Source organism: Daphnia pulicaria, chromosome 9, assembly GCF_021234035.1.
Source record: "Daphnia pulicaria isolate SC F1-1A chromosome 9, SC_F0-13Bv2, whole genome shotgun sequence".
Taxonomy (NCBI): domain Eukaryota; kingdom Metazoa; phylum Arthropoda; class Branchiopoda; order Diplostraca; family Daphniidae; genus Daphnia; species Daphnia pulicaria.
The window spans coordinates 4,114,788-4,142,209 of NC_060921.1; the positions used below are offsets into that span (position 1 = coordinate 4,114,788).

Sequence of the window (27,422 nt, forward strand, 5' to 3'; positions counted from 1 at the left end):
TGTTGTCAGATTAAATTGTGATCTCTGTTCACAAGTATATCCGACGGTTGCATTTAGGTCGGCTGGTCGCAACCGAGTATACTTTATTTCCCTATGAGTGGAAGAGGTTGGGTGTTGCCTATGTGTGTGTACCTCGTAGAGTTCTGTCAATGGCTTCGCGTGACGAAGACGAGCCTGAGATTCTGCCAGTTCTGTTGTGTTGGGACTGAACCCACCGCCCCGTTCAGCCCATGGTTTTTGCCATTTTCTCAAGTGATTCGAATGTTTTTTTTTTTAAGTTTGTTTTAGTGTTTTAATTTGTAACTCCACCGTGAGGCAGAACGGGGCTCTTACTCATACGCCGCGCATACACACAGCCGAAAAAGAATGTCTAGACAAATCTAGAGGGAAAAAAACACAAGACGGAAAAATTTCGAGTGTGTTGAACGGTATTTCACTTCGTGCCTGTGTGCTGACGGCTTCATATTTTCTCTTTCGACGTGTTGGGTTTTCATCTCCACACAATCAACTCCTTTTTTAGTGAGATTGCCACGGACTTTGGATCTGGCCGTAAGATGATGAGCTGATAAAAAGACAATTCACTTGGAACCTGAAGTGTATTGGCCAGCTGATCAAACTACGACACCAGGTATGGTATGCCAAGAGTTTCTTTTCAATGTCGACTACACTGATCACTTTTCCGTCCCAAACATCCCAGTCAAAACAGACAGGTCGGTCCAGACAGGCAAGTTATGGGTCTGGCATTTCCATTTTTTTATAGGGTGCTCAACAACATCCAACTGAACGACTGGCAGAGAGTGTGTCATGTAATCTAATCTGCTGATATACAGCCCTGTGGAGTGTTTACCATGAAAATTATTACTCAGTCTGCGTGCTGCAGTCAGGACAGCATTTGCAAAGCACCCACATTGTAACCAACAGATAGAGATGTGGGTGCTGCTCCTCCTAAAGGCCTCGTAATCAATATTCCTGGCTGTAGTGCCTGGCTGTGCCTGATGCCAACTTTTCTCTCCCCATTCGAGTTGTGTGATTGCCGATAGTGTGACGACAAAGACGATAGGCTGTCCTTTTCTCTGTTTACGTAATGGAAAGTGTCTTTAAGGAAGTTGAAACGATTGGCTCGCCAATGTTGATCATGTCTCCATAAGGTGATGCCAGAGTGTACACACACACACCAAGTGTGGTGTGTGTGTGTGAAAGGGGGAGGTGTAGGAAAATAACGAGAAGAGGTTGGTGAGAGGGTAGCACCTGAATCGTGACTTTGCATTCGGGAGGAAATAAAGAAAAAGAAACACACACACAGAGAGCGTCGGGCCGATGCGGGGGAGACGGGCGGTTATGCGGAAGAGTTGGCTGGTTCCTTAGCTACGGATGATTTCTCTTTCTCTCTGTGTGTGTGCGTAGTTGTTACCCGGTTTGACTCGTTTCCCTGGCGTCGTCGTCGTCAACACACAAAAAAAGAACTAACTTTTAAATGTGGGAAAGAAAGTAAAAAAAAAAAAATCTCTTTTTATTTTATTTCGATTTTTTGTTACCAATTCCCGTCCGGAGAAGCGTAGCCATCGGAAAGAAATAACGGGCCCCCCCTCGAAAAATGGACGACGACAATTAAAGTGTTTGGCGATCAGGCGATATTTATATACGATGGGAATAAAGAAAGAAAGGAATTTGTTTTGGAACTAGCTCCTGTTGGAATCCGTCAACGCCGATGCAATTATTGCACACGGGGGCTATTTATTTACTACACAACTAGAAAAGAAAGAAGAGAAACTGGACCGTGCAGACGGCCAAGAAAAAGAAAGAGAGAAAAAACCCCTCCGCCGTACCAACAGTGATGGAATGTCTCTTTTTGAAAAACTCTTGTCGACCCCCTCCCATCTTTCCTCCTCCTGGCCTCCTCACCTAAGCACTAGTCTGGCCGAGGTAGTCATCCCGCAGGATAGCCAAAAGACAGAGAGTAGTATATATATATCTCTCTCTTACATCTAATATGTGTGTGTGTGTACATAAATACGAGGGGCAGCACACAGATGGGTCGGTCGTTCGGATGGCCCTGCCGAACTCCTCCCGGCTGAGCGCTAGGGGTTTAAGCGGGGAGGGAGTGAGATGTATAAATAAATCGGGTTGTCGGGTGTAGGTGGAAGGCAAGTCAAAAGTGAGGGTTGTGTGTGTGTGTGTGGGATAGATATTCTCCCTCTTGGTTTTTTTTTCTGAAAAAAAGAAAAGAAACTTGGCTGAAAAACGTTCAAGTTTTTCTTCTTCTTTCCTCCTTTTTCTTCCCATTCAGACGCCGCAAATGCTGGGGCCTTTTGGCCGGGGCGACGTCGTCGTCCTCCTCCTCTCCCGCTGCGTGCGTGTGAGAGTGGGAGAGAGAGAAACTGATCTTGTCTCCCTGTTTGTACGTAAACGAGGAGGGGGGTCGTAACTGGAAAAATGAAATAGCGGGAGGAACACTCCTCGCTCCTGCTGCTCGTTTTACAACCGAGTCTACTGGATAACATTTTCTATCTGTGTGTGTGTTAATTGCTCAACATTTTTAGTTTATTTTGATTTCTAATTTTTCTTCTCCTTTTGATTTGGCAGATTCGAGCCGAAGCATCAAGGATGTGTCCAGTCACCCCGACAGTCGGCAGCAGTCGGTGTTGACGATTGCCATTTCCGTGACCGTTTGGCTCTTCTGTGTGTGTGTTGAGTGTGTGTGTGTGTTGAAATAGTGGGTGGAAAAAATTGACATCAGACGTCGTCGTCGTCGTCGACGGTCGAGATCAAAGGAGCCCAAAACGAGCGGAAGAAGAAGAAAACAAGTTTTGATTGGTTAATGGCTGCGGCGGCGTCGGCTGCAGGGTCGGCGATGGCGGCCGACCTGTCGCCGGTGGAGCGACGCCTCAAACAGCTGGAGCGGCTGCTGTTGACCAGCGGAGAGGATGGAGCCGTCACCACGGCCGCCACATCTTCGTCGTCGTCATCATCGACGTCAACCATCACCATCAGCGTCGAGACGCTACTCGACGCTCTGCTCGTCCTCTACGACGAGTGTTTCACCTCGGCCCTCCGCCGGGAGAAAACCGTTTCCGACTTTCTCGAATTAAGTATGTCCATTTCATTTTGGTTTAAATCATTCCCTCCTCCTCCTCTGTTTATTATTTCTTCCTCTTGTAAACGATGACGTCAAGTTCCAGCCGCTACACACCTGACTTCCCGTGCGTCACGCGTTAGTGAAAATCTACATATTAGCATAAAAGCCCAGTGTGTGTGAAGCCGACGACTCTCTTTTTTTTCTTTCTCCCCTCTCTCCACTTTTTCAGCTATGGGTGACGAAATATAAAAGAGAAAATAAATAAATAAATAAATAATAACGAAAAGTACCGGAGAGAGAGAGAGGTAAAGGAAAAAAGGGTTGGTGTAGTATAGAGGGATGGATGGGTGGGGTGTACGTGTTTTTTAAAATATTTTGAACGACGGCCGGGAGAGTTGTTGGAGCGTGATAGTCGGTTGTAATCTACTCCATTATGCCTACACATTGTGTGATGTTGTTGTTGTTGTTTCGTGTAACAAACAAACAAAAGGCTTTGCGGGAGGAAAAAAGGGAGGAAGGGAGAGAATTGCGCCATCCGGCTGGTTACCAAATTTTATTTGGCTGTCGAGCGGAAGACACGAATCCCTACCCAACCAAAAAAAAAAAAAAACTAAAATTTGCATAATGTTAAAAAAATTTGAATTTGATTTCAATTAATTTGTTATTTATTTTGCGCAGTGAAACCGAGCGTGAGCCAAATCAAGAGCCTGCGACTGACGCGCGACGATTTCGAGCTGATCAAAGTGATTGGTCGTGGGGCTTTCGGCGAGGTGTGCGTCGTCAAGCTGCGGCACACGGAGCGCGTCTACGCCATGAAGATCCTCAACAAGTGGGTGATGCTCAAGCGGGCCGAAGCCGCCTGCTTTCACGAGGAGCGGGACGTCCTTGTGCGCGGGGATCGACGCTGGATCACCGACCTTCACTACGCCTTCCAGGACGAGAACAATCTGGTAAAACTAAATAACTAAACAACAGCGCAACAGATAATAATAAGCAACAACAACACCGACCGGGTGTTGTGTGTGTCCTTGTCCCCACTCTCTTGCAAGGAACTTTTTTTAAATTAGTAGTTCGCCCGGCTGGCATTTTGCCCAGCTATTTTTTTGTGCTAAAACACATTATACAGCAAGGAAAGGAAAAAAAAAATGCCGGCTTTGTGATCTCATTGCTGACTTTCCCTTTTGATCGCGGTGACGTCTTTATCGTCCCAAAACAGCTCAAACAAAATGGCCAGACAACAGGGTGGTTGTTGTTGTTTGGCTGGAATTTGGTTGTTGTGTTTTGTGGTGTAGATTCGAATTTTATTTTATTTGATTCTTTTCCCCCCCTTTTTTTTTCATGGAGAGATCAAATAGCGGAGACACTCAACTCTTTGTCGTAATGAGGAGGAGGAGGTGGCGGTTGTCTGGGCTGGCCGCTCTTGATGAGATAATTTGAATTTTCCCTTTTTTTTTTCTGAGCGTAACGCTTGACTCGGTTGCGTCGACCACTTCCGGCTGGTTGCCCGTGTGCGGTCTGTCGTCATCAGGGGGGAAAGAAGAAGAAGAAGTAGTCGGCAGGGTTTTGGATGACAAGAAAACCGTGTCCACACCAAATAACAGTTTTCTTCTTTTCTTTTCTTCTTTTTACTACAAATGGCAACAAGGAGGAGATGCTGGCCACAGGGAAAAAACAAAAAAGAAACAAAAGTTTGAAGACCAGGAAAAACAAATAAAAATCAATAATTCCGTGAAACAACAACAACAACCCTAAAAGAATCGACGAAAAGGAAACGCATTCCAGACATATTGCAGGGGCTTCTCCTTCCTTCTTTCTCCCCAATTGCTGGAAATGAAACGAAAAACCTCATTTCTTCCCACTTGCACGGTGTCGGATGGTATACAGGAGCCAGCCCAGCCCAGCAGCAGCAGCTGGCCCTACTTCCTTCCTTCCTTCCTTCCTTTTCCTTGTGTGTCTGCTGAGCGGGCAGCTGTTTCATCCTCTCGCGTTCGATTTGACTCCGTGCCCCCCCCCTCTCCCGACCAAAACAAATAAGACGATAGTCGATGCAATAAGGGCGTCTGCGTGTCTCCCGAATGGTTTTGTGTGCGGAATTATTCGTCCCGAAAAGGACTCGCCCTTTTTTTTTTGAAGTGTGCCAGAGAGAAGAAGAAGGAGCCGAACCTTGTTCAACCCCCCTCTCTCTACTCGACTGCAGTGCGTGCGTGGTGTTTCTATTTACGGCTACATTTCTCTTCCGTCCGTCGGTCCTTGTTTCTTTTTGGGGGGGACTGGCGCTTGGTCCGTGGAGCGTCAATATCTTTACACCACCTGGGTGGATGGGATGGATGTGTGTGTATGTTAGCATACATTGCACCATGGCGTCGTCTAGGCGAGAATCCTTCAAGCGGAAGCGTTTCTGCAGACACATTTTCTAGAAGAAGAAGAAATTTTTCTCTTTTGCGCTGGGCGCCCGTAACTGGCCGTCACGCAACTTTTGTGTGACCGACCGCACCGCATAACGTGTGAGCACACACACACACACAAAGTTTTTCTCTTTTCTTCTTTTTTGGCCTTGCCCTTTCCATTTCGTCTGTTGGTAATTTTTGTGACGGACGGGCCAACGACTTGAGAGGAGAGAAAGAAAAACAAATAGAGTCGGTGAAAGAGGATCGTAAATCAGGCAGTCAGAAAAATAGAAGAAGAAGACATGGGCTCAGTTTTTAGGCGAGGGGGGAAGAAGAAGCAAGAAGAAAGCGTAAATATTCATCGGGATGAGAGATAAAGCCATGCACAGAGATGGTAAGGGGGGGTTTGGGAGATATTCTTTTTCTGTCGATGTGATTGTAAATCATCTTCCTCGTTATTTATTACCGAACGTAAGAAACGATTGCAGTTTTGGCAATGCACCGGTCAAAGACGAAAGACTTGACCATTTTCATTTTGTTTTTGTTTGTTATTTTCTGTTTGTTTTTTTCTCTTGTAGTACCTGGTGATGGATTATTACTGCGGCGGTGACCTGTTGACGCTCCTGTCCAAGTTTGAGGATCGATTGCCCGAGGATATGGCCAAATTCTACCTGGCCGAAATGGTGCTGGCCATCGACTCGATCCACCGGCTGCGCTACGTCCACCGCGACATCAAACCCGACAACGTCCTCCTCGACGCCAACGGACACATCCGCCTGGCCGATTTCGGATCCTGCCTCAGACTCAGAGAGGACGGAACGGTCCAGAGCAACGTGGCCATCGGCACTCCCGACTACATCTCTCCCGAAATCCTGCGGGTGCGTAACAAAATGATAATATCAAAACAAATTTCCAGATTGGCCCCGGAATTTCACATCACATCCCCACGCCGTCGTTATTTTAAGGACGGACGACGTAGATGGGGGGGTGGAAAAAAAATGGCGCCGGCTTAAGTATTTAATGGCGCGTGTACGGTTGCCAAAAATCTCCTCTAACCGTCGAATTTATTTCGTGCACATTTCGCCCGTTTTCTTTTTTTTATTTCTTTGCATCCGGGCCGTCTTATGTGTGTGTGTGTGCGTCCGCGCTACACTTAATTTGGCATTGGCAGTTTTCCTTAGGCGTCTCTAATGGTATTTTCGTGTTTTTTCTTAATTTTTTTGTTTCGTTTTTCTCTTTTTTGGTCGGGTGTCGATGTGGGCGATGCTCATTTCCAGGCGATGGAGGACGGCCAAGGACGCTACGGCCCGGAATGTGACTGGTGGTCGCTGGGCGTGTGCATGTACGAGATGCTCTACGGAGAGACGCCCTTCTACGCCGAATCCCTGGTGGAAACCTACGGCCGCATCATGAATCACAAGGTCCGTCCGTTTCTGTGTGTGTGTGTGTCTAATGTTTTCAACGCGATCAAATGACCTCTGACTCTGACAGCCGGATCGAATGTCCCGTATCCTTCATCCACTTTGACGACTCAATTCCACCAATGAGCTAATACCAACAACATCGCCCCCCTTTCATTTGATTTGTTTTTGTTGATTTTGTCTGTCCTTCATTTTTTTAAATTAACATTAACGGGTTTTAAATTTCTAATTGGTTCATTTTATTTTTATTTTTTTAAATATTAGAGCTGCTTCGATTTCCCAACGGATTCCGGCCTGGAAGTGTCTGAAGATGGCAAGGATTTGATGAGGAGACTCATTTGCAGTGCCGAGTATCGTCTAGGACAAAATGGCCTCAGCGATTTCCAGGCGAGTTTCTTTTCTTTTTTAAAATTCAAATTTCATGTGAAAAGAGGATCGAATTTTAATGGTGTTGTCCAATTTCCGTTGCCAGAATCATCCTTGGTTTTCCGGCATCGACTGGGACAACATTCGCGACAGCACGGCTCCTTACATACCGGAAGTGAGCAGTCCGACGGACACGTCCAATTTCGATGTCGACGACACGGATCTCCGCAGCGCCGACGTCCTTCCGCCGACGGCCAATTCCGTCTTCAGCGCCCTCCACCTCCCTTTCCTCGGCTTCACCTACACCCAGGGCAGGTAAAAATGTCGTCATCGCTGTCAAAAGTCTTTTTCTTTTTCTCATTCCCCAGCCTGTCCGTGTATAACCGTCACACTTTAATCGTTGCCGACAGTTTGCTGACGGACATGAACCGGTTGCTCATCCACTCGAACGGAACCGGCGACGGATACACGCCCTCCGTCGCATCCACCGCCGCCACCGCTGCCCTGACTCACGCAGCCGCTTCAGTCGCCTGCGCCGCCGCCCCGGCGGCCCTAAATGGCTCCGGCGATGGCCCAGGGAGCGGCGGTAACCCGTCCGGCAACAACAACGACGTCCGCCGATTACAGGACGAAGTCAATCAGCTGACGAAGCGCAACGGAGGTAATCCGTCTCCTATTCAGCTCCAATTTTGCTTTTATCAAACTCATCTGGTTCTTCTCGTCCGGCTGTGCCTTTCGTTAGAGCTGATGCAGCAGTTGTCCAGGGCGGAGCAGACGGGCAAGGAAATGTCGGCCCTAATGAAGAAAGATTTCGAGCTGAGCGAAGGCGAGAAAAGCCAAAAGATTAAGGAAATGGAAAAGAGTCAGCGCCAGTGGAAGCAAGAAAAAGATGAGCTCGTCAGGGTATGATCAATAATAAATATCAAAAACTGTGGAACGCTCTAATCGATCGGCCTCTTTATCTTTATCCTGTTCACAGGAGATGACCGACACGCAAGAAAAGCTGCGGCTGCAATCCAAGGAGTTGAAAGACGCCATCGGACAACGCAAACTGGCCATGACGGAATACACGGAAGTCTCGGACAAGTAAAAAGAGAAAAAAAGATATGAACTGAATGGATTTGTTTTAAAAAATGGAAATTGGTTTGATTTTAGGTTGTCTGAACTGCGCCAGCAAAAGGCCAAATTGTCGCGTCAGGTACGAGACAAGGAGGAGGAGCTGGAAGGGACGCTCCAGAAGATGGACGCGCTCAGGAACGACCTGCGTCGAGCCGAGAAGCTGCGCCGCGACCTGGAGGCCAGGGCGGAAGAGCTGCAGGCCGACGTGGTGCGGGAGAAGAGACTGCGTGAAAGGGCAGAAGAGCACGCCCGCTCCCTCCACGAGGACATGGAGCGGCTGCAGCAGAAGGCCCAGGCTGGTGAGGCGGCCATGAACTCGATGGAACTCAACCAGGAGCTCCTGCGGTTGCGATCCGAGCTGGAGAAACAGGAGATGCAGCACAAGGAGCTGGCCAGTCAGCTGAGCTCGCGTCACGCCGCCGAGCTGAGCGCCCTGAACGACCAGCTCCTGGAGGCGGACAACATGCGGGCCACCTACGAGAAGGAGTCGGCCCTGCTCAAGGAGAAGGTGGAGCAATCGAGGCAGGAGAGCGCCGTCGAGAACGAGGAAGTCATCGTCGAAGTGCGGAGGGCCCACGAGCGGGAGAAGCAGCTGCTGCTGGAGGACACGAAGCGGGTCGTGGCCGAGCTGGAGCGCTTCTCCGACTCTTGCCTCCGGCTGCAGAGCGAGAAACGGGCCATGGAGGAAGAGCTGTCGGAGCTGCGCAGCAAACAGGCCGCCGTCGCCCAGTGGGAGGCTCAAATCTCGGAGATCATCCAGTGGGTCAGCGACGAGAAAGACGCCCGAGGTTACCTGCAAGCCCTGACCAGCAAAATGACGGAAGAGATGGAGAACTTGAAGACGCAGGGCGTCGGCGGAACACCCAGCAACGTGAGACAAACGATCCGCCCCAAACATTCCCTCCCCCCTTTTAGTGGAATTCAATTTTTTTATCGATTCGAATTTTCTTTTGTAATTTGTAGGAAAAGAACTGGAAGAACCGGCGATCTCAGAAATTAGACAAAATGGAGATATTGAATTTGCAGAGTAGCCTCCAGTCAGAGATCCAGGCCAAGGAATCGATCCGGGAAGAGTTGACTCAGATACGGGCCGATTTCATCGCCATGCAAAAGTAATTTCATTTTTTGGAATCAATCAATCAAAGTGAATTGGAATTTCATTTGGTGAATTTTGGAAAAAAAAATAGGGAATTGTGGGAAGTGAAACAGCAGCGGGAGGAACTGGCCCGCGAGCTGGTGCGGAAGGATTCGCAAATGAAAGAGATGCAACAACGCCTTGAATCCGGAGACGGATGTAAGTATTTGAGCAAATTGACAAGTTTCGAAATAGTGAAAGAGAGAAACCATTTATTTAGAGGATGATGAAATTGATTACCAAAAAACAATCCCCCCCCCCACCGAAAAAAAAATTATTTCCCCCAAAATGGCAACCCCTTGTAAAAATCGAATTGTTTGAATTTTGTGCTGGATTGCGATTTTCTGAATCCGTATGAGGCTCGATACCCTCTCTCATCCCCCTTCGCACTCGATAATATTTTCATCTCCTTGTAGTGTGGCTCGACCCCAACGAAAACAAATGAGAATCGGTTGATTCTTCACTATCAAATCTTTTTCTTACAAAAATTTGTTACTGTTGTTTTTAATCATTTTTTTTTCTTTCTAAATCTATTTCTTTTCTTTTTTTTTACACCCTTCTCCTGGCACAGCCGTCCATTCCTTCCACACTGCACCCACCTGATGCCCCCCCCCCTTCCCTCATTCGATACCTCCCGTCCTATACCCGCACAAAAATATGCACAGCGAAAAGAGAAGAACAAACATTTCAAAGGCTTCTATAATTTTGGTTTTTGACGAATTTTTTTAGCATTTCCCCCCTCCCCAGCTCTTACCCAAGTGATAACCAGGTGTGTGATGATGATGATGCCGCTAATTGTTATGCTGATGCTTTTACGTACCGCGAATGGCTAATAATTCCATTTATGGATGGGAGAGCGGAAGGGGGAAGTTTAGTACCACCAGAAAAGCGTTTGTCCCTTTTATTTTAATTTCTTCCCATTTTTAATTTGTTCCCCCCCAATTTTTGATTTGATTAGTTGAAAGAAAAAGCTTGCTTCCAGCAATATTGACGGATCTCTTTATTTAGTTTTTCTATTTTTTGAATTTTTCAAGTTTTTTGGGTTTTAACGATCTAATCCTCTTTTTTCTCTTTCTTTCTTTTCTCCCTCCTTTATTCATTTTCCTTTTTCACACACAATTCTCTTCGGTTTTTTTCTTTTTCTTTTTTTAATTTCCCAAATTTTCTTAGTCAAAATTCCCGTCTTCCTAGGCTTGACCAGCTGCCTGTGGGGCTTGGTCGTCCTGCTGGTCCGTGCCTTCATGTAGACAATTTGACTGGGAAAAAAAACAAAACACAAACAGACACACACACAAAAAAAAAGATTAAAAAAAAAAAGGAATTTCAATTTTCAATTTTATTTTGTAAAGAAAAAAAAAAGAAAAACGTTTATTACCACAAAAAAAAGACCCCCCATAATCAAGAGAATTTAAGCGCGCTGTGGCTCCACCTTTTCCCTTTATTCTCCTCCTCCCACTCTTTCATCCGAAATGGAAAGAAGACAAACAAAACAAACATTACACACATCCACTCAAATTCCTTGTTCTCCAACTAGTCAAAAGGCTGGCCAGCTTTCAGCTATTTTCACCTTATCCAATTTGATCAGAGATGGAAAAAAAGAAAAAGAAAAATTCGCCTTATACCCAACTCCTTCCATCCATCCATCCGCCTTATCGTCTTCTTTTTCTATCCGCCAAAACCAAAGCCAATCTGTACTTCCTTGAAAAGCCTTGATTCTTCTTCTCCTATTCTCTCTGTCCGTCCGTCTCTTTTGTCTGAAAAGAAGAAAAAACAAACAAAAACCAAACAAACATTTTCTTTTACAAAACAAACACAAACCCAAAAACAAAAACGAAAAAAAGGGGGCTCGGCACTTCTCTTCTCTCCTGGGTCCGGATCGCCCTTCGGTGGTCCGCCGGTTCGTTGGTGCAAGCGACAAATCTGTACTTTCTCCTACACTTTCCGGTTGTTGTGTTTCGAGGCACTTTGATCACACTCGGAGGCGACACTTTTCGAAAAAGAAAAAATTCCGGTAAAGAAACAAATCAAGAAAAACCCCCAAAACAAAAAATCGCCAAAATCCAAAGCATCCATTGACTCCAATCCAAAAAGATGTGCTACTTATATTGATTATTTGATGCCATCATGTGCTGCTGCTGCTACTACTAGTGCCTGTGTCTGTGCTGGATGTAATGGCTGATTGCTGGTCTCTCCCCCACATCCGCCTCTATTGTCCGGTTCCATCCATCCCACGCACTTTCTTTTTTATTATCCCGTTTTTCCCCACTTCCGTCCATTTGTGTCGTCGTCACATAGTGGGCATGAGCTTTTTCTTTTATTGATTCCACTCACTCCCCCCCCGCCGTGACTTGTGTGACGCACAATCCCCCCGGAATCCGGAATTATTCCGCCCCAAACAGATTTATAAAAAAACTAATCGGCCCTCCCTTTTTCTTTTAGCCGCTCCGCACCATTAACACACACATACACACCCAATAGCAAAAGAGAGAGAGATGGTGGGGCGGGAGGAAGGATCGAAAGATTTTTGTTCCTGAGGGCAGTGTTTTTATCTCACGCCATTTTGCTATTATTGATTCAATTTTCTTTCATTTTTAAATGATTGTTGGCGTACTGGACTTGGCCTCTACCACCTCTCAGTTTCCATCCGCACAATAATGCCGAGAAATCTTGACCCCTTGTCCATTTACCATTTAAAGCAAAAAGAATCCTGACGGCTGTTGTTGTTTTCAATTATTGGAAAATGTAGTTTTGGTTGCGTTGTTGTTGATTTGCTCATTTGTTTTATTTTCTCTGGGTTTCCCCCTTTTTTCTTTTGTCTCTCTCGTCTCGTTTCTCTTTGGATAGTTTTGGACAGACCCATCTCGCAGATGTCGTTCCTGGAGCAGTTCCTCAAGGAGTCGTCCATCAGAGGGCGGGCGGCCTCGGCCGACAGCGAGGATGGCGACATCGAAGACAATCGGGCCCCGTCGGTGCTGAGCAGCAGCAACAAATCGGCCTCGGATCTCAGTAGCCCCGTACAAAGTGGCCCGTCGCACCACATCAGTCCGCTACATCCCGGGCAGCCGAGCCAGACGGACGGCGGCAACAACGGCGGATCGCCTTTCGGCCAGCGCAGTATGGACCGAAGCAGCGGACACATCATGCAGGTCCGTTTACAAATTAAAAATCACCCGCTCAAATAATTTCAAACTAATGTTTTATTTTATTTCCTTCGGACGGCCGACAGGGTTCCGGAATGGTGGACATGTCGCAGAACCAGCACATGTTGCAGGTGCAGATGCAGTTGCAGCAGACGCTCAACTTGTCTCATCCGTCGCCGCAGTCCAACAGCAGCGCCGGATCGATGCCGCTGCTGCACTCTTCGCCGCTGACGAGCACCTTGTCGCTGCGCTCCAAGTCGCACCAGTTCCTGGTGCGCTCCTTCCCGTCGCCGCTCAAGTGCAATCACTGCACGTCGCTCATGGTCGGCCTCAGCCGGCAGGGCGTCGTCTGCGAAGTCTGCGGCTTCGCCTGTCACGTCTCCTGCAAGGACAAAGTCCCGCCGCTCTGCCCGCTGCCCACCGACCAGACCAAGCGGCCGCTGGGCATCGATCCCACCCGCGGCATCGGCACGGCCTACGAGGGCTACGTCAAAGTGCCCAAGCCGGGCGGAGTCAAGAAGGGATGGCTGCGCCAGTTTGTCGTCGTCTGCGACTTCAAACTCTTCCTCTACGACATCTCGGCCGAACGCAACGCCCAGCCGTCCGTGTCCGTTTCACAGGTGCTGGACATGCGAGACGAGCAGTTTGAGGTCAGCTCTGTCCGCGATTCGGACGTCATCCACGCCAACAAGAAGGATATCCCTTGCATTTTCAGGGTCCGTCTCATTCACATTTACAAAACAAACAAACAAAATTTGTTTCATTGTCTCTAATGTTGTTTTTTTTTCTGGTTTCTTTTTCTCTTCCTGGACTTTTACAGGTGAGCACTTCCATGATGGACCCGCCCGGTTTGCGCAACCATTTGCTGATGCTGGCCGACACGGAGAGTGAAAAGACGAAATGGGTCGTGGCCCTCAACGAATTGCATCGCATCCTGAAGCGCAACAAATTGCCCAATCGGGCCGTCTTCAAGCCCAAGGAGGTCATGGACAATTCCATCACCCTAATCAAGACTGCCGGAAGTGGCGCAGTCATCGATACCGACCGTTTAGCCATCGGCACCGAAGAAGGATTGCTCTGCATCGACCTCGATCGCGAAGGTGGTGCCAACTCATTTGTCACGTTCCAGTCGGATTGTTTTTTCCCATTTTTGCTAATTCCTTTTATATTTTCTCTCTCTTGGAATAGAAATCGCTCGGGTGGGCGAGAGCAAACGCATTTACCAAATTGATTACCTGCCCGAAGAGCAGCTGCTGGTCGTCATCTGCGGTAAGCAGCATCACGTCCGGCTAGTTCCAGTTCGGGCGCTCGACGGTGACGACGTCGAGTGGATTAAAGTGGCCGATACCAAAGCCTGCATCAGTTTCACCACCGGCATCCTGCGCCAAGGACACGGCACCCAAGCGGCCGTCTATTGTCTCTGCGTCGCCGTCAAGCGACAGGTTGGTTTTTGATCCGCGGCCCGCCCATTTAGTTTAGAGTTTTTTTTTTGTTTTCATATTTCAACTTTTTTTGAAACGTGTCGTGTCGCCCAGGTGCTGTTGTTTGAGATCACACGGACCAAGGCGCGTCATAAGAGACTCCGGGATATCCTGTTACCAACGCCAGCCCAGTGCCTCAACGTGATATCGGACGGGCGGCTCGTTGTGGGCTACCCGTCGGGCTTCGCCGTTTACAGTCTGATGGGCGACCAGCATCCGATGTCGCTCGTCCAATCGGAGCATCCCAGCATCTCGTTCATTGCCCACCACCCGCTGGACGCCCTGCGGGCCGTCGAGATCAACAGCCAAGAATTCCTTCTGGTCTTTTCCACGCTGGCCATTTACGTCGACTACCAGGGGCGCAAATCGCGTGAGAAGGAGATCATGTATCCAGCCCCGCCTTTGGCCATCGGTACCATTTTTCATCCAGCCGTTTCCAACAACTCATTTCTAATCACGTGTATTTTATTTTTATTTATGTTTGGTTTTTGCGCAACAACCAGTCAACTACGACGGCCATTTGCTGATCTACTCTGAGACTCACGTCGATGTCATCGACTGTTTCACCGGTGACTGGGTCCAGACACTCAATTTGAAGCGCTGCCTCCCACTCAACCACAATGGCCTCCTGTCGGCCTCCTTCGCCACCGAACAGCCTTACGTCGTCTACTTGCGCAACATCAACAAAGGTATCAACCAGGATCCACTCGATCGATCCTCATCGACATGAAATTCTAATTGGATCCATTCAATAGTTTGCGACGCCGTTAATGTCCCAGAGAGCGAAGTGACTTTGGGAGGTCAAAGCCGGGCGGGAAGCAATCAGCCACGGACGCGGAGGCGATTCTCTGTCCGCGAAAACAACCGGACGTCGAAACCAGCGTAAGGAATTGACAGCAGTTTTTTTTTTAATTTTCTGTCCGGCCGACACTGAATGTTATTTCCTGTTTATTTTTTTCGTCCTCCAGGAACAACGATCGCCGTTCAAAGATGATCTCGGCGCCGTCCAATTTTAACCACATCAGTCACATGGGTCCCGGCGACGGGATTCAAATGCAGAGGCTCCTGGACCTGCCGCAGTTGGACAAGGTGGACCAGTTTGTGCCCCACCAGAGCGCCCAGCATCTACCCGGTGCCATTCCCCTTGCAGGCATGTCCACCAGTTCGAGTAATACCAGTATTACCGGATCACCGTCACACATGATGACGTTGCAGCAGCAACAGCAGCAGCAACAACAACAACAACAACAACAGCAAGGCATCCAAAGGGTAGGTTCCGGCAGTGTATTTTTTCGAGCTTCAAGTGCAATTGACCATGGCGATGGCCTCCAGGTGCGAAGCATGTTCCAGCAATCGGGAAGCAAATTAACTGCTCCTCGCGTCCCACCCCAGCCGGCCGATCCATCGCCTCCCCGTAGATCCATATCCCAGTCAGGAAATTCGTCTTCCGTTCATAATGGTATAATAATTAAATTTTCTCTCATTTTACGTCAAGTTTTATTGATTCGAATCGACTTTGTTGTTTTATTTACCGCCCAAACAAAAGGTGTACCGTTACCGGGTTTGCCGCCCCGACGACCAGCTCCTCAGGCTCCGCCTCATCAGCGACCATCTTTACACATTTCTGGTCCGATCCTAACTTCCTCCACGTTAGCCAGGTATATATTCAAAAACTTAAGGCGAACTTATTGGCCAAGTTGTTTTGCCTTGATTGCTTTCTAACGACGTTAACATCATTTCTTATTTCTCGTTTGGACAGGACTCCAGAGGGCAGTCAGATTACGCCAATGACGCCGAGTAGCGGTCTATCGGGCCAGCACGTCCCCTTTAGTTTCTCCACTCCGCATGATATGGCCACTAATGGCAGTCCACGTCATTCTATCGCCTCCAACAGTAGCGGGTTGAGTAACCCTCCGAGTCCGGGCGTAACGAGCCATTTACGTGACAGTCGGGACAGTTACGAATCGTGAACTCTGTCCACCACATTTTCTTCTCCGTAGAGGAATTTCACTTCTTCTTCTTCTTAACTTCTTCTTCTTTTCCGCATCGAAAAATACTTAAAAGAAACAAAAAAGCCCGGCGTACTATTTATTTGTCATCGAGTGACTTTTCGGGTGGGGTGGGGTGTACTTAAAACGAGATGAGGAAAAAAAAAAAAAAAAAAAACGCGTGACGCTATATTGTGATCGTACATGGAATAGGCGTCGTATTAAAAAAAATGGGCATCGCGTTTATCACCACTTGAAAATGCGTTGTTAGTTTTCTTCCGAATTCATTTGGTTATTATATTCTGATTATTATTTTGAAGTAACGAAACAAAAGAAGGGCGTGATTAATGTCGACTTTCGTCTCCCCTTTGATCGGCGCAATGAATGACGCAAGTTTGATTGTCGAATTTCAAAATCAAACCATTCAACTTTTGCAAGGATGAGAAACCGCAACGTCACCGACTTGAACCACCTCCCCCCCCCCCCAACTTTCTCAATTTGTCGTCTGTCTTGTGGTGCTTTTTTATAGACTTATTCCTTCACGTCCTATTATTCTCAAGCGAATCAATCAATCGTCTAATCCCCGTGTACTTAAAAAAAAAATGCAGTCTTCTCACCCCCTCCGCCCTCAGACTCTTGACTCAGTTTCTTTTTTTTTTAAATGGCATTTAAAATCTGCATTCATTTTTAAATTCGCCGACCTTTCATTCTGGAATGGATGAAAAGAAAAAAAACAAAACAAAACATTTTGTACACTTTTGGATGAGAAGAAGCTGGCCAATTGCATATTTTTTGTTGTTTGCGCCGCCATTCTTTCGATTAATTGGTTATTATTTTGTACTGTAATTTCTTTTTTTTCCCCTCTCCCTTATCTACGTCCCCAGGGTCTGTTGTACAGCCTTGTAATATCGCCCCAATTTCCCTCTACAATTCGCGACTCTATTATTACGATTTTTTTTGGTTTGTTTTTTCTTTTGTCTTTATATTATGTCGTGTACGTAGAGCTGCCGCCCGCCGGTGAACTGTCTACTTATTCAACTGGGTCACCGGTGACTGGCGAGTGGGAGGGAAATCAGGACCTTCGTCATTCTTCGTTGCGAACACCTCCATCTTTTACCCCGATTCTCCAATTAATTTATCATTTTCTCAGTCTCGTCGACATCGTTGGCCATTTCCCTCGTTCACGCGGACCGTTTTTTCGTCGTGAACATTTTTCGTTTCCTGAATTTCTTTGGTTTCATTCATCCGCTTGACACTTAAGAAAACAACGCTGCCGCTCTATTATAATCCCCCCAGACCTACATACTGTGAATGTTTACGTGCTCCCCAATTAGGTCTTCTTTCATAGGAAATATACAATTTATCAAAGGTGGACTATATTAACTCAGTTATTTTAGGCTCCTGACCAAAAAAAAACAAAAAACAATCTGACCAAAAAGTCCTGGTTACAAAAAAAACCCCAGAAAGGCAGAAACAACAGATAAAGTCCACATTATCTCCACAAATCTCCAAAGACAGAAGAACTCCACCGACAATAGAACCCCAATATTTGAAATAATTTTGAAATTTTCTTTGTTTGCGACAGTAGAACTCCAGCGACAGTAGAACTCCAAAGACATAAGATTATAAGAACTCCTTTTATTTTTATTTTTAAAAATACCGACAGTAGAACTCCCGACAGTAAAACTCCAACAATTTTTTAAATTTTAGTCCCGAAACTCCGCCACCTGGTGGACACATCTGAAAGTGAATTGGAGTGACGTGGAATCGCCATTGTATTCCAAGACATTGAGCCAGGAGCAGGACGCCGTTGTATGTTGTATGCTCAATCTCTAACATTTTGACGGAAATAAATAAGGTAATTCTTGTTTAGATCATTTAAGTTTATTGTATGTAAAATATTGATGTATTAATTTACATGGCTTTACTCTGCATCTTGCCTATTTCCACTTGGGCAAGTCATATGAGATATGATCACATGGCTAGCTTCAGACAAAATAGTAAAATGTCATCCATTGCTACGTGTAACGGCTGTATGTTTCATCCCATCCTTTGCTGAAATACTTAAAGAAGAAGTAATTTTTTTTTCCACTTTCCAACTAGAAGGATAAAATTTTAGCTATTGACCAGATAGTAGATCCCTTTGCTTTAGTGTTGAATTTTGAGAAAAGTCAATTGGACCTGTTGTTTTATGTTTGCCATCCATTGGTTTTAACTTTCAAAAGTTTTTTTTACTAGACTTATATTGAAATTCTAGATCCCTTTGGAAAGTTTCTGAGACTTTACTGAGGGACCACATAGTTTTACTTCAACTTTCCTGTCTTGGTGTTGTTTTGCACGAGAGTTATATATATATCTGTTCATCTTAAGTAATTGAAAATTTGTCAAATAGGTTTCACAGCCAGGTGAGAGCTTCTGCAATGCTGTCTTTTGTGCTCATGGTTTTGTTGCAGCCAGCTGACGATTGATTGGTGTGATGAGCTACTGCATGCAGTTCATTGTGCTGGTGTGGTGAGCTGCTTCTATCCAGTCTGTGGTGCTGGCATTATCCTGAATGGTTGGCTCTAGATTCCTGACAAGATTTTGGATTGTGGTGTTTTTGTGGTGGAAATGAGGACTACAGATCACATGCTAAGATAAGATATTCAGTCAGAATTTGCCAATTTAAAAGGTGTTCAATTCACTTGTTAGTTATGGGTAGAATGTGTGTCCATTTGGAATTTGTGGTTGATGTTGCAAAGTTTTTCTGTTTATAGAATCAAACATATTTTTAATATATTTTTCTTCATAAATAGTAAAAGTTATTGCAAACTGATATCATGGTATCCAAAATTCTTATCCATGTAATTGTGTTTGATTTTACGGTGGGGTTTCAATGCTTCGCTAGTGAAATAAAGAAAAATAAATGACATCTATATCAATTTTGTATGGAATTGCTTATATTGTCCCACCTTCACCCACAATTCCTCCACTATCTACAAACATAACATAACATAAATACATACACACATACAATTAGTTAACCCGTTGTCTGCTACGCCATACAACCCGTAGGTTGTTCTTCTACTACTCTACGCGCCACGTCAGAAGGATCAATGACCAAGGTGGGACTTGCCATTGCTGACAAGTCCGGGCTGACACGGTGACAGGAGAAGATGGAATGCACAACCTCTAGAATCCATCACCGCATCGACAAGGGGGAAGTCCCTATGGTGCATTGCCTAACAGGGCCTTTCGGCGAATCTGGGGCTGGTGCGACTGTCCGACCCCGCGGCATGAAAACCACGAGACCGAACAGCGCGGCCCGTGCTAAGGAGCTAGGGGAGAACAAAGGCGTGGCAGCCAACGGGTTAACTAACACTAACACAGATGAAATAATACCAACAATACGATGATCCACGTTGATAACGAGTCTCGGAATTCCATCTTCTCGACGTCTCATCTGAATTACCTGAATAAAGACAAAAAATTCTTATTAAGTGACATGCCAATAAAAGTTGCATAATAGTCACATAATACATATAGTTTCATTGTTCTGGTTTTTTAGCTCAAAACTTTAAAGGCGCGCTGTAAATTGCTTAAAATCCACCTAACATTATTGAGAACAGTACACATAACAAAGCTCACTTGCTAGTCCAAAAAAAAATTCCGGAAGTAACCACAGCGCCTCAACCATTGAGCTGTCGTCCAATTTAACCACATATTCGTGATCTCCATAAAATTTGGGGTCGATTACATGTTATTTTAACGAAATCCAAAATTTAGCCAAAATCGAAAATTTCCCTGAACTATATTCAGGAAAATTGTCAAAACCGGAAGTACGAAAACGTAGAAATAATAACATGAACTTTACCACAAAGTTAACGAGGATCACGAATATGTGGTTTGTTTGTGCGTCGAATAAATATTTACTGAACTACTGACTGAAATGAGAAAACCAGAAGTAGAAAAAAAAAGCAAAAATCGATAATTTAACAAGTGAGCTTTGTTGGCGGAATAGTTATCGTCAGTTACCACTAAAAAATTTCCACACAATAACTGCCGATAAATGTTTAAAGAGATGTGCAAAAGTAACTAAAACTGACTGTTTTGACGGCTGAAAATGATCGTAAAGCCATCTAGCGTTAGAAAAAAGAAACGTCTAATAATACTTTGCACGCAAGAATGGCCTGATTTTAGAATTACTACACAGACATAGAGTTTAACGCAAGTAGATCAAAGTAGATCACTAGTATATAATCTACGAAAATAAGTCAATTGTCTGGTACCTGGGCATAATCCGTGGTGAGTTACTACAGGTGTGTCTCGACAGACGGATGCGACCACTGAAGTGGCCTAAGTCATCGGTGAAGTAGGACAAGTTGAGTGGCAGCATAGAAGCAGAGAAGCCAGATGAGCGTACGTCGTGAAGATAAGGATGGAGCACAACGTTGGTGGAAGTCCCTCTTCTGTCATGGCAAAAGCGTTGGCTTAAGGATGTCCTTGCCAGGACCACACAATTCCAATAAAGAAACTGCGTTGAACATCGACATCGGCGGCCGAATCGCGATCTCAGAGATGTAACGAGTAATGCTGTAAAAAAATGGAGTTGGAAATTAAAAGGAAGCTTGAAAAAAAATAAGATTTTGTCGTCATACTGAAGGATTTTGGATCAACCTCTCCGACTCTCCACTAAAAAACGGATGGCGGAGAAGTATGGCTAAAAATGCGACTGTACAAGACCAAATGTTGAACGGAGCTAGTAGTCAGCATACTCCCAGGATTCCAAACCATTTAAAAATGTATGAAATTGCAATAGCATATCACACAACCTATTGATTTCTAAGCAAAGAACAGAAAAGGTTTTAACATTGCAATGAGGCCCATAAATACCCACGACCAAGGTGGAATCCAAAGTTAATAACATGATAAAGCAAGAACATAGAAGCACACCTTTACCTCAATCTATTGTAGGCTTCCTATTACTCATTTCTTGTAGCTGTGAAGTGGGAGATGAAGGGAATGGCAGCAATAGAATTTCATGATGCAACATGCAACATGCAACAACAACAACAACAACATGCAACACCAAAAGGGTTTAAAGGTGTAAACATTGTTCAGGCCAGAATGAACCTGTTAATCAAATTGGTGTGAATTTTGAAATTATTTGATTGCATTGATGGATGATGAGGTATTAAAATCCGAAGGTTATGCTTACCTGTAACTATACATCCTATGCCACAATTTTTGGGCAAAACCGCTAGAGGTTTTGTCTAAAATGTGAGAGGATGATGCAGATGAAGCTGGGGGTGTGAGTTACAGAAGTTTTGAGCATTTAATCTGATGACTAGACGGCAGGTACATTTTCTAGAATTCCAAGTACAGTACACAATTAGTCAATTGGTCAAGTACACAGTGAGTAATAGAAAATTTGCTACTACCTAGTTATAAAAATCAAAATAGCTTACATGTAAATAATTGGTTGGTTTTGAGCAGTAAAACATGAAAATTCGAATACAAAAGATGACATAACTCGTTCACACATTTCGCCATTTTAAAAACAATACAAACACCATCTAGCGGCACTGTAGGCAGCGTACGTACGCCGCAAGGTACCCGAAGGGAATGTTAAGGGTATACTAGTTGGTATAGTAGTATTGCTGTATTGGTATAGTTTTATAAAGGCAGAGCTAGAGAATAGTTATAGAATAATAATAATATTCTGTTATAAAGGTAGGCCTATTATTAAGATTAATTAATAATATTTAAAACAAAAATGTTATGCCCTTAGTTTCCGGAGAAATTTAATATGCAGAAATCGAGAAAGAGATGAAAAGCATATTTCCGCATGTTTCTATCCAAACATTAAATACAAATTCAATTCCAAAAAACCTAATATGATATGGCGCGGCGTAAGGGTAAGGCGTGACTTTGGTGCGGCGGAGGCTTCGCCCCGCCACCCCACGTCACACCGGATCTTGTTAAAATTAAATGTAAGTAACTACCTATCAGCACTTCTTTTACTGGAGATTGATAGCGTTTAAATGATAACATACAGTTACTTATATTCTATCGTACAATATTACTCCAACAGCTATGGTCGCTATAGTTAGTGATTACGAAATAATAACACTCGTTTTGAACTATAACCGACAGAGAACACAGTACTACTACTTTGACTATAAATTTTATTTTATCATACGGGCTTCAAGTCGATTGTCACGTTACGTTTATATCCCTGTCAGCTGTCACATGTCTCTGTATTATCGTCTGCTGTAACAGCTATTGAAATTCTGTCAAAAAGTAACAAGAACTCCGTTTGATCAAACGCCTGAATCGATTGCAGCCAAATTTTCAAAATAGATGTAAAAAATTGTAAGCTACCGATTACTGCCATTGAAATGCAATTAAATTGTTGATTGCAATCAATAATTGCCAAAAACTAGTGCATCCATCTATATAGTGTTACGATAACTGCAAAAAGCCATCTGTGTAGTGTTACGAGAACTGAAAAAAGCCATCTGTGTAGTGTTACGAGAACTGAGGGTGCCCAATGTAAAAAAACCACATGTAAAAACCATACCAATGTAAACCATACTGCAAACGAAACTTTTACCAGTAACCCTTCGGGTAACACTGGAAAATCCTCTGCCTTTGTCACTAAGCTCCGCCTCTTGTCCGGAAACTGGCTTCATTCGAGATAGCCGATTCCAACAAAAGTTCCCCCACCATACTAATACACCATGGTACGGACCCTTTACCCCCTTTCCTGAACCGTCAGGCCGCTAGAGGCGCTGTGACATATAATCGGGGATCTAATGATCTATTACCTTATTCATAATGTGTTTTTTTTTAAATTTGTATTGTACAATTTCAGCACAAGTCTGCACAGAATGTAGTTAAAGCTGAAGTGTAGAGATGAAAATCTTTCAGTAAGGTCGAGGGAAGAATATAGTGTTTGAACTTTGAAGTAAAGTAATAATTTGGAGAAAAGAAAGAAATTTTAAATTAATTATCAAGGAGGGATTGCGAAATGGAAAAGTATGATGTGCTATCAGCCAAATCTTTAAATATTAGCTATTTAAATATGTTGCTGAGAGTACTTATTGTGTAAACATATTCAATTGCATTTTATTTATTTCTAAAAATTAATTAACTTAACGCTGAGCAAAGTACTTCTGGATAGGTAACTGGAACATACAAATATTAAAAAAAAAAAAAAACATTTTGAATAATGTATTCCCCATTAAATGTCACAGCGCCTCTAGCGGCCTGACGGTTCTGGAAAGGTGGGTACACCCAGCCGTCAGAAAGAGGGAGGGTACACCTAGCCGTCAGAAAGGGTGAGGGCACACCCGGCCGTCACAGCGCCTCTAGCGGCCTGACGGTTCAGGAAAGGGGGGAAAGGCTCCGTACTACACCCAGCCGTCGGAAATTTTTGAAGATTTTAACTATGTGTATTTCTCATTCAAAGTTCAAATAAGCGCCTCCCATTTCAAAACGGGGTCTCAGCCATTTTTGATGGGCGGTGCTTAATTTCTGATCAATTTGTAGACGACGCTCACCAAAATCACCCTTTTCGTATTTCGCCCTTCGGCCATAAGGGCGAAAGAGGGTTGTAGTCAGCCGTAGGCAGTACGAAAAGGGTGATTTTGGTGAGCGTCGTCTACAAATTGATCAGAAATTAAGCACCGCCCATCAAAAATGGCTGAGACCCCGTACATACGTACCCGTGCAGTACGTACCGCCGCGGTGGTTGTCCCGTCAGGCGGCGGTAAGTACCGCCGCGGCGTGTTGAGACCAAGTTGTGCATACAACATAGTCGTTTAATACTTCACTCCAACAATGTTGATATTGCAGACATACCATTTTGCAAGTACTTACCTACCTGAGCAGCTGAGCTCTTCCTTTCTGTGGTTCCTTTCAATTGATTCATTTGAGGTATTGCTTGCTGTCAATGCAATCTTATTTTAAAATTGACATTTAAATAATCTTTTCAGTTAAATCCCTTGCCACTGTTCCAGACCTTACCCACTAGTGGAATATGCAGAGAGATGTTCATCTTATACCAGGTATCTCCTCCCTATCTTTTTTTTACTGCATTCTTAGTTAGTCATTTTATTTAATTTCTGGTTAATCCTTTGCCATTGTGCTTCAATTTGAAGAAGTTGACGGTTAAAGAAGAACTTGCTTTCGATCAATATCTATAATTTAGGTAGATGTAGATAACAAGTGCATATCTGGGCTTCCTTCTTTTCTGTGGGCCTGTTTCCCTAACTAACCACTAAGCAACGTTCGCCGGTAGTTACTCACCCGCTGTGATAACTAGGGGGATGTTGAAGGCTCTAGTCGAACGGGGACTTGAAAGGCTCATAGTCATGATGTGAGAAAAAGTTGTGGAGGGTTGTTTAATTTGTAAGTTAACAATTAAGTATGATTAATATTAGTTCTCTAGTAATATTGGACATGTACTTTTCTCTTCTAAATCATAGTTCAAATATTTTTCAATATTTCGTGATATAATAGTTTAGTTAATGTATTTGAACCATTTAATATTCCCTCATCTTTTCAATCGTGTTTGTTTATTTTTATATCATGTTTAAAATAAAATTTTCATAAATGGTTATTTGTATAGGAAAATAACAATGGCATACTATAACACACCTCACCTACTTGACAACAACGAATAATTTTTAAAGCGCTTATTCGTTCAACTTTCCAAGTTTCCATGAACTAAAACCTGAAAGTGCCATGGGCATGGATATATAGGAGCCAAGGAAAAAGAGGTAATAAATTGTTGATGGTGGAGGGGAGTAGTTGATCAGCTGATTTTGAATCACATTACCTAGTGGCGAAACGTCTTACGGTAAAATTTTCTCTTGTTACTGAGAAATTCAAAATGATTTTTTAGCCTAAGTTCGATATGAGCGAACGTGTTGCTCATATATTTAGGGCTGATGGGAGCAATAAATCATACAAAAAAAAAGAAATTACTTTAATAATTTCTATTGCACAGCAGGCGGAAGTAGAAGTTACCCAAGAGACGATAATGCCTAGTTTAGTTTGAGCTACAGGAAGTGACGATCGTAGTGCAGAACAGCTTCGTAACAGGCCTAAAAAAAAATGTTATAATACCCGTTGGCTTCTATTGCGGAATTGCAATAAGCAATAACGGATACAGATCAATTAATTATATCCGTCATCAGGCAACGATAACAGAACGGCCGCATCATTGCAGTTCAGATACCAGCGAGCATTGGTAAAGGATATATGTGTGGCATTGTGATGTATGGTGTGAAGGAAGGTGTAGTGCAAATTTCACGTTACGTTTTATGCGACATTTGTCTTCTAAACCTGAAATTGATTTTTCATAATCATACTAATTATTAAGTGCTGCGTTAATTACAGGTGTTACAAGATTTTAGCCCTTTCCTTAACGTTCAATTACTTCTAACCTAGTTGCTTCAAGTCATCAATGAATTTCATATGATGGTTGATGCTGATTTATTCTTCTCAAGGCTTCACCTCTGTTTCACTGAACTTAATTTTCGTCATTGTCTCTTGACTTGTCACATATATTATTCAGACATGGTAGTATTTTCTTATCGTTATTATAAAACCCAAGTGAACGTAACATTAAACCACACTAGCTTCTGGCACAATAACACCGATTTCAAATAAACGAAACGAGAAAACAGAAAATGTAACAAGGAATCCACTTCGCCCTTACACAATATCTAATTCCTAGTCAACATCCTTCTTTAGCAATACTTCTGTATGTTCATTAATGAAAGTGGAATAAAATAGTAATTGAACACCAATGAACATTTCATGGCAAAATTTTCCCTCTGTCGAATATATATGAACATTTAACTAGTGATATCACTCTTTAAAAAATGACACCTACAATTTTTTAATAAAATATCAGGTTACTGGAATTAATAGAACACCAACCAAGTCTGACAATAGCACAAATAACCAAATCCAGAGATACACATCACCTAGAAATTTATAAGATATTAGTAACTGAAAAAAGCCCTATTCAAAATATCCTTCCCATTTATCATCAAAGTCAAAGATTATAAGCATAAATTCAGGTGAAACACGGATGACTAAGCACATCATTTGCAATAAGTAGAAAAACACCCAACATAGAATGCTCACCGAAGATTACGATGTCATCTTCTTCGGACCGAGTTCAGCAAAAAAACTAGAAATATGAAACTTAAATTACGGACAAGGAACTAAAAGCAATAATTGTAGGAAGTTTATTCCAGGACGGCATGGCATATGCCCATTTCAGTCCAACGATGCAAACACTTCCAGTGCAATGTAGGCACTAGTCGACCAGTACGTGTATAGGACAACGACTGAAGATACCTCGCGCCATCAGTTGTAACACAAATTTCGACTTACGCCTTGTCCCAAGAATACGAATGACAGCCCAAAAAACTTCACCCCTATACCAAGACTGCCACATACCCCAACCTTATCACAATGTTATCAGATTAATTTTTATACTGCCAACATAGTTGCTAACAATATTACACACATTTGAAAAATAATATCCCCCTTAGCCAAGCAACCAATCAAAGAAGACAGAGGTCTCTGGACAAGGGATTACACCTAGTAGAAAATGAACTCACCTTTATTGAAATGATTACATCTCACAAGCTGGAGCAGCAGAAAGTTCAACCACATCCAGCAAAAACAAAACAAGCTGATAGTACCTATAATCATAAAGAAAATCTATCAAAAAAGATCAAAGAAACCCAATGCTTCAGCAGTGAAGTTTAACTTCAGTTAAACGTTAAAAATACTACACTTATTTTCAGATGGGGAAAGAAGACATAAATTACGTAACCCATCATTATAACCAACTATACCACTTTAACTGTGAAATAATTACCATAGATTGTCCAATGTATTATCCAGCAATTACAACCATAGAAGGTGGGAATGAACCACTCTCCCATGGAGCAATTTGACCTATGTATAGAACAACATTCTGGCTTTAGTTGAGTAACATTAAAAAATGTAGAAAACAAGTCCAACTGTTTCTGGTTTTTACGACATCAATGGACATATCAAGATCAGAGATGTGAACTGAACCAGAAAGATATCATTTTCAGCACAAGACAACCATGTTCAAATAAAACAAACACCGCCGTTTACTTACACCCCCTGAACGTTTTGCCTGAACCAGTTTGACCGTAGGCAAAAATGCAAACGTTGTAACCGTCCAACGCCGATTGGATAAGTTGTTTAATATCTTCGAAAACTGACTGTTGAGTTGCATGGATCTGAATCAGAGGGGATGATCCCCCGTG

General features: G+C 43.8%; 2 protein-coding genes and 1 long non-coding RNA gene across 3 annotated transcripts in view; 2 read left to right on the plus strand and 1 right to left on the minus strand.

The window, feature by feature from the left end:
- The window catches only part of LOC124313083 (dipeptidase 1-like), a 1,013,891-nt gene that overhangs the window by 787,414 nt on the left and 199,055 nt on the right, over positions 1–27,422 (minus strand). The window lies entirely within an intron of this gene.
- Positions 115–17,487, plus strand: LOC124312784 (serine/threonine-protein kinase Genghis Khan-like). The gene is made up of 24 exons (XM_046777234.1): positions 115–628; positions 2,584–3,089; positions 3,755–4,026; positions 6,042–6,341; positions 6,741–6,884; positions 7,149–7,271; positions 7,357–7,565; positions 7,661–7,911; positions 7,993–8,153; positions 8,230–8,336; positions 8,406–9,240; positions 9,333–9,481; positions 9,557–9,663; positions 12,349–12,650; positions 12,731–13,360; positions 13,465–13,744; positions 13,833–14,086; positions 14,180–14,537; positions 14,629–14,814; positions 14,881–15,007; positions 15,094–15,394; positions 15,458–15,584; positions 15,672–15,783; positions 15,885–17,487. Exons 2-24 carry the CDS (start codon positions 2,819–2,821, stop codon positions 16,093–16,095), a joined length of 5,817 nt encoding a protein of 1,938 aa, XP_046633190.1. The 5' UTR covers positions 115–628; positions 2,584–2,818; the 3' UTR covers positions 16,096–17,487.
- On the plus strand, positions 17,747–18,540 carry LOC124313629. Its single transcript, XR_006910913.1, has 3 exons — positions 17,747–17,971; positions 18,100–18,188; positions 18,506–18,540. It is a non-coding gene; the product is annotated as an uncharacterized LOC124313629 (long non-coding RNA).

Excerpts from the sequence above, each read along its gene's own strand:
- LOC124312784 (XM_046777234.1), top strand. The coding sequence starts at position 2,819 with ATGGCTGCGGCGGCGTCGGCTGCAGGGTCGGCGATGGCGGCCGACCTG. Across the intron at positions 12,651-12,730 it reads GCAGCGGACACATCATGCAG|GGTTCCGGAATGGTGGACAT; the intron begins GTCCGTTTACAA and ends GACGGCCGACAG. Across the intron at positions 15,395-15,457 it reads AACAGCAAGGCATCCAAAGG|GTGCGAAGCATGTTCCAGCA; the intron begins GTAGGTTCCGGC and ends GATGGCCTCCAG.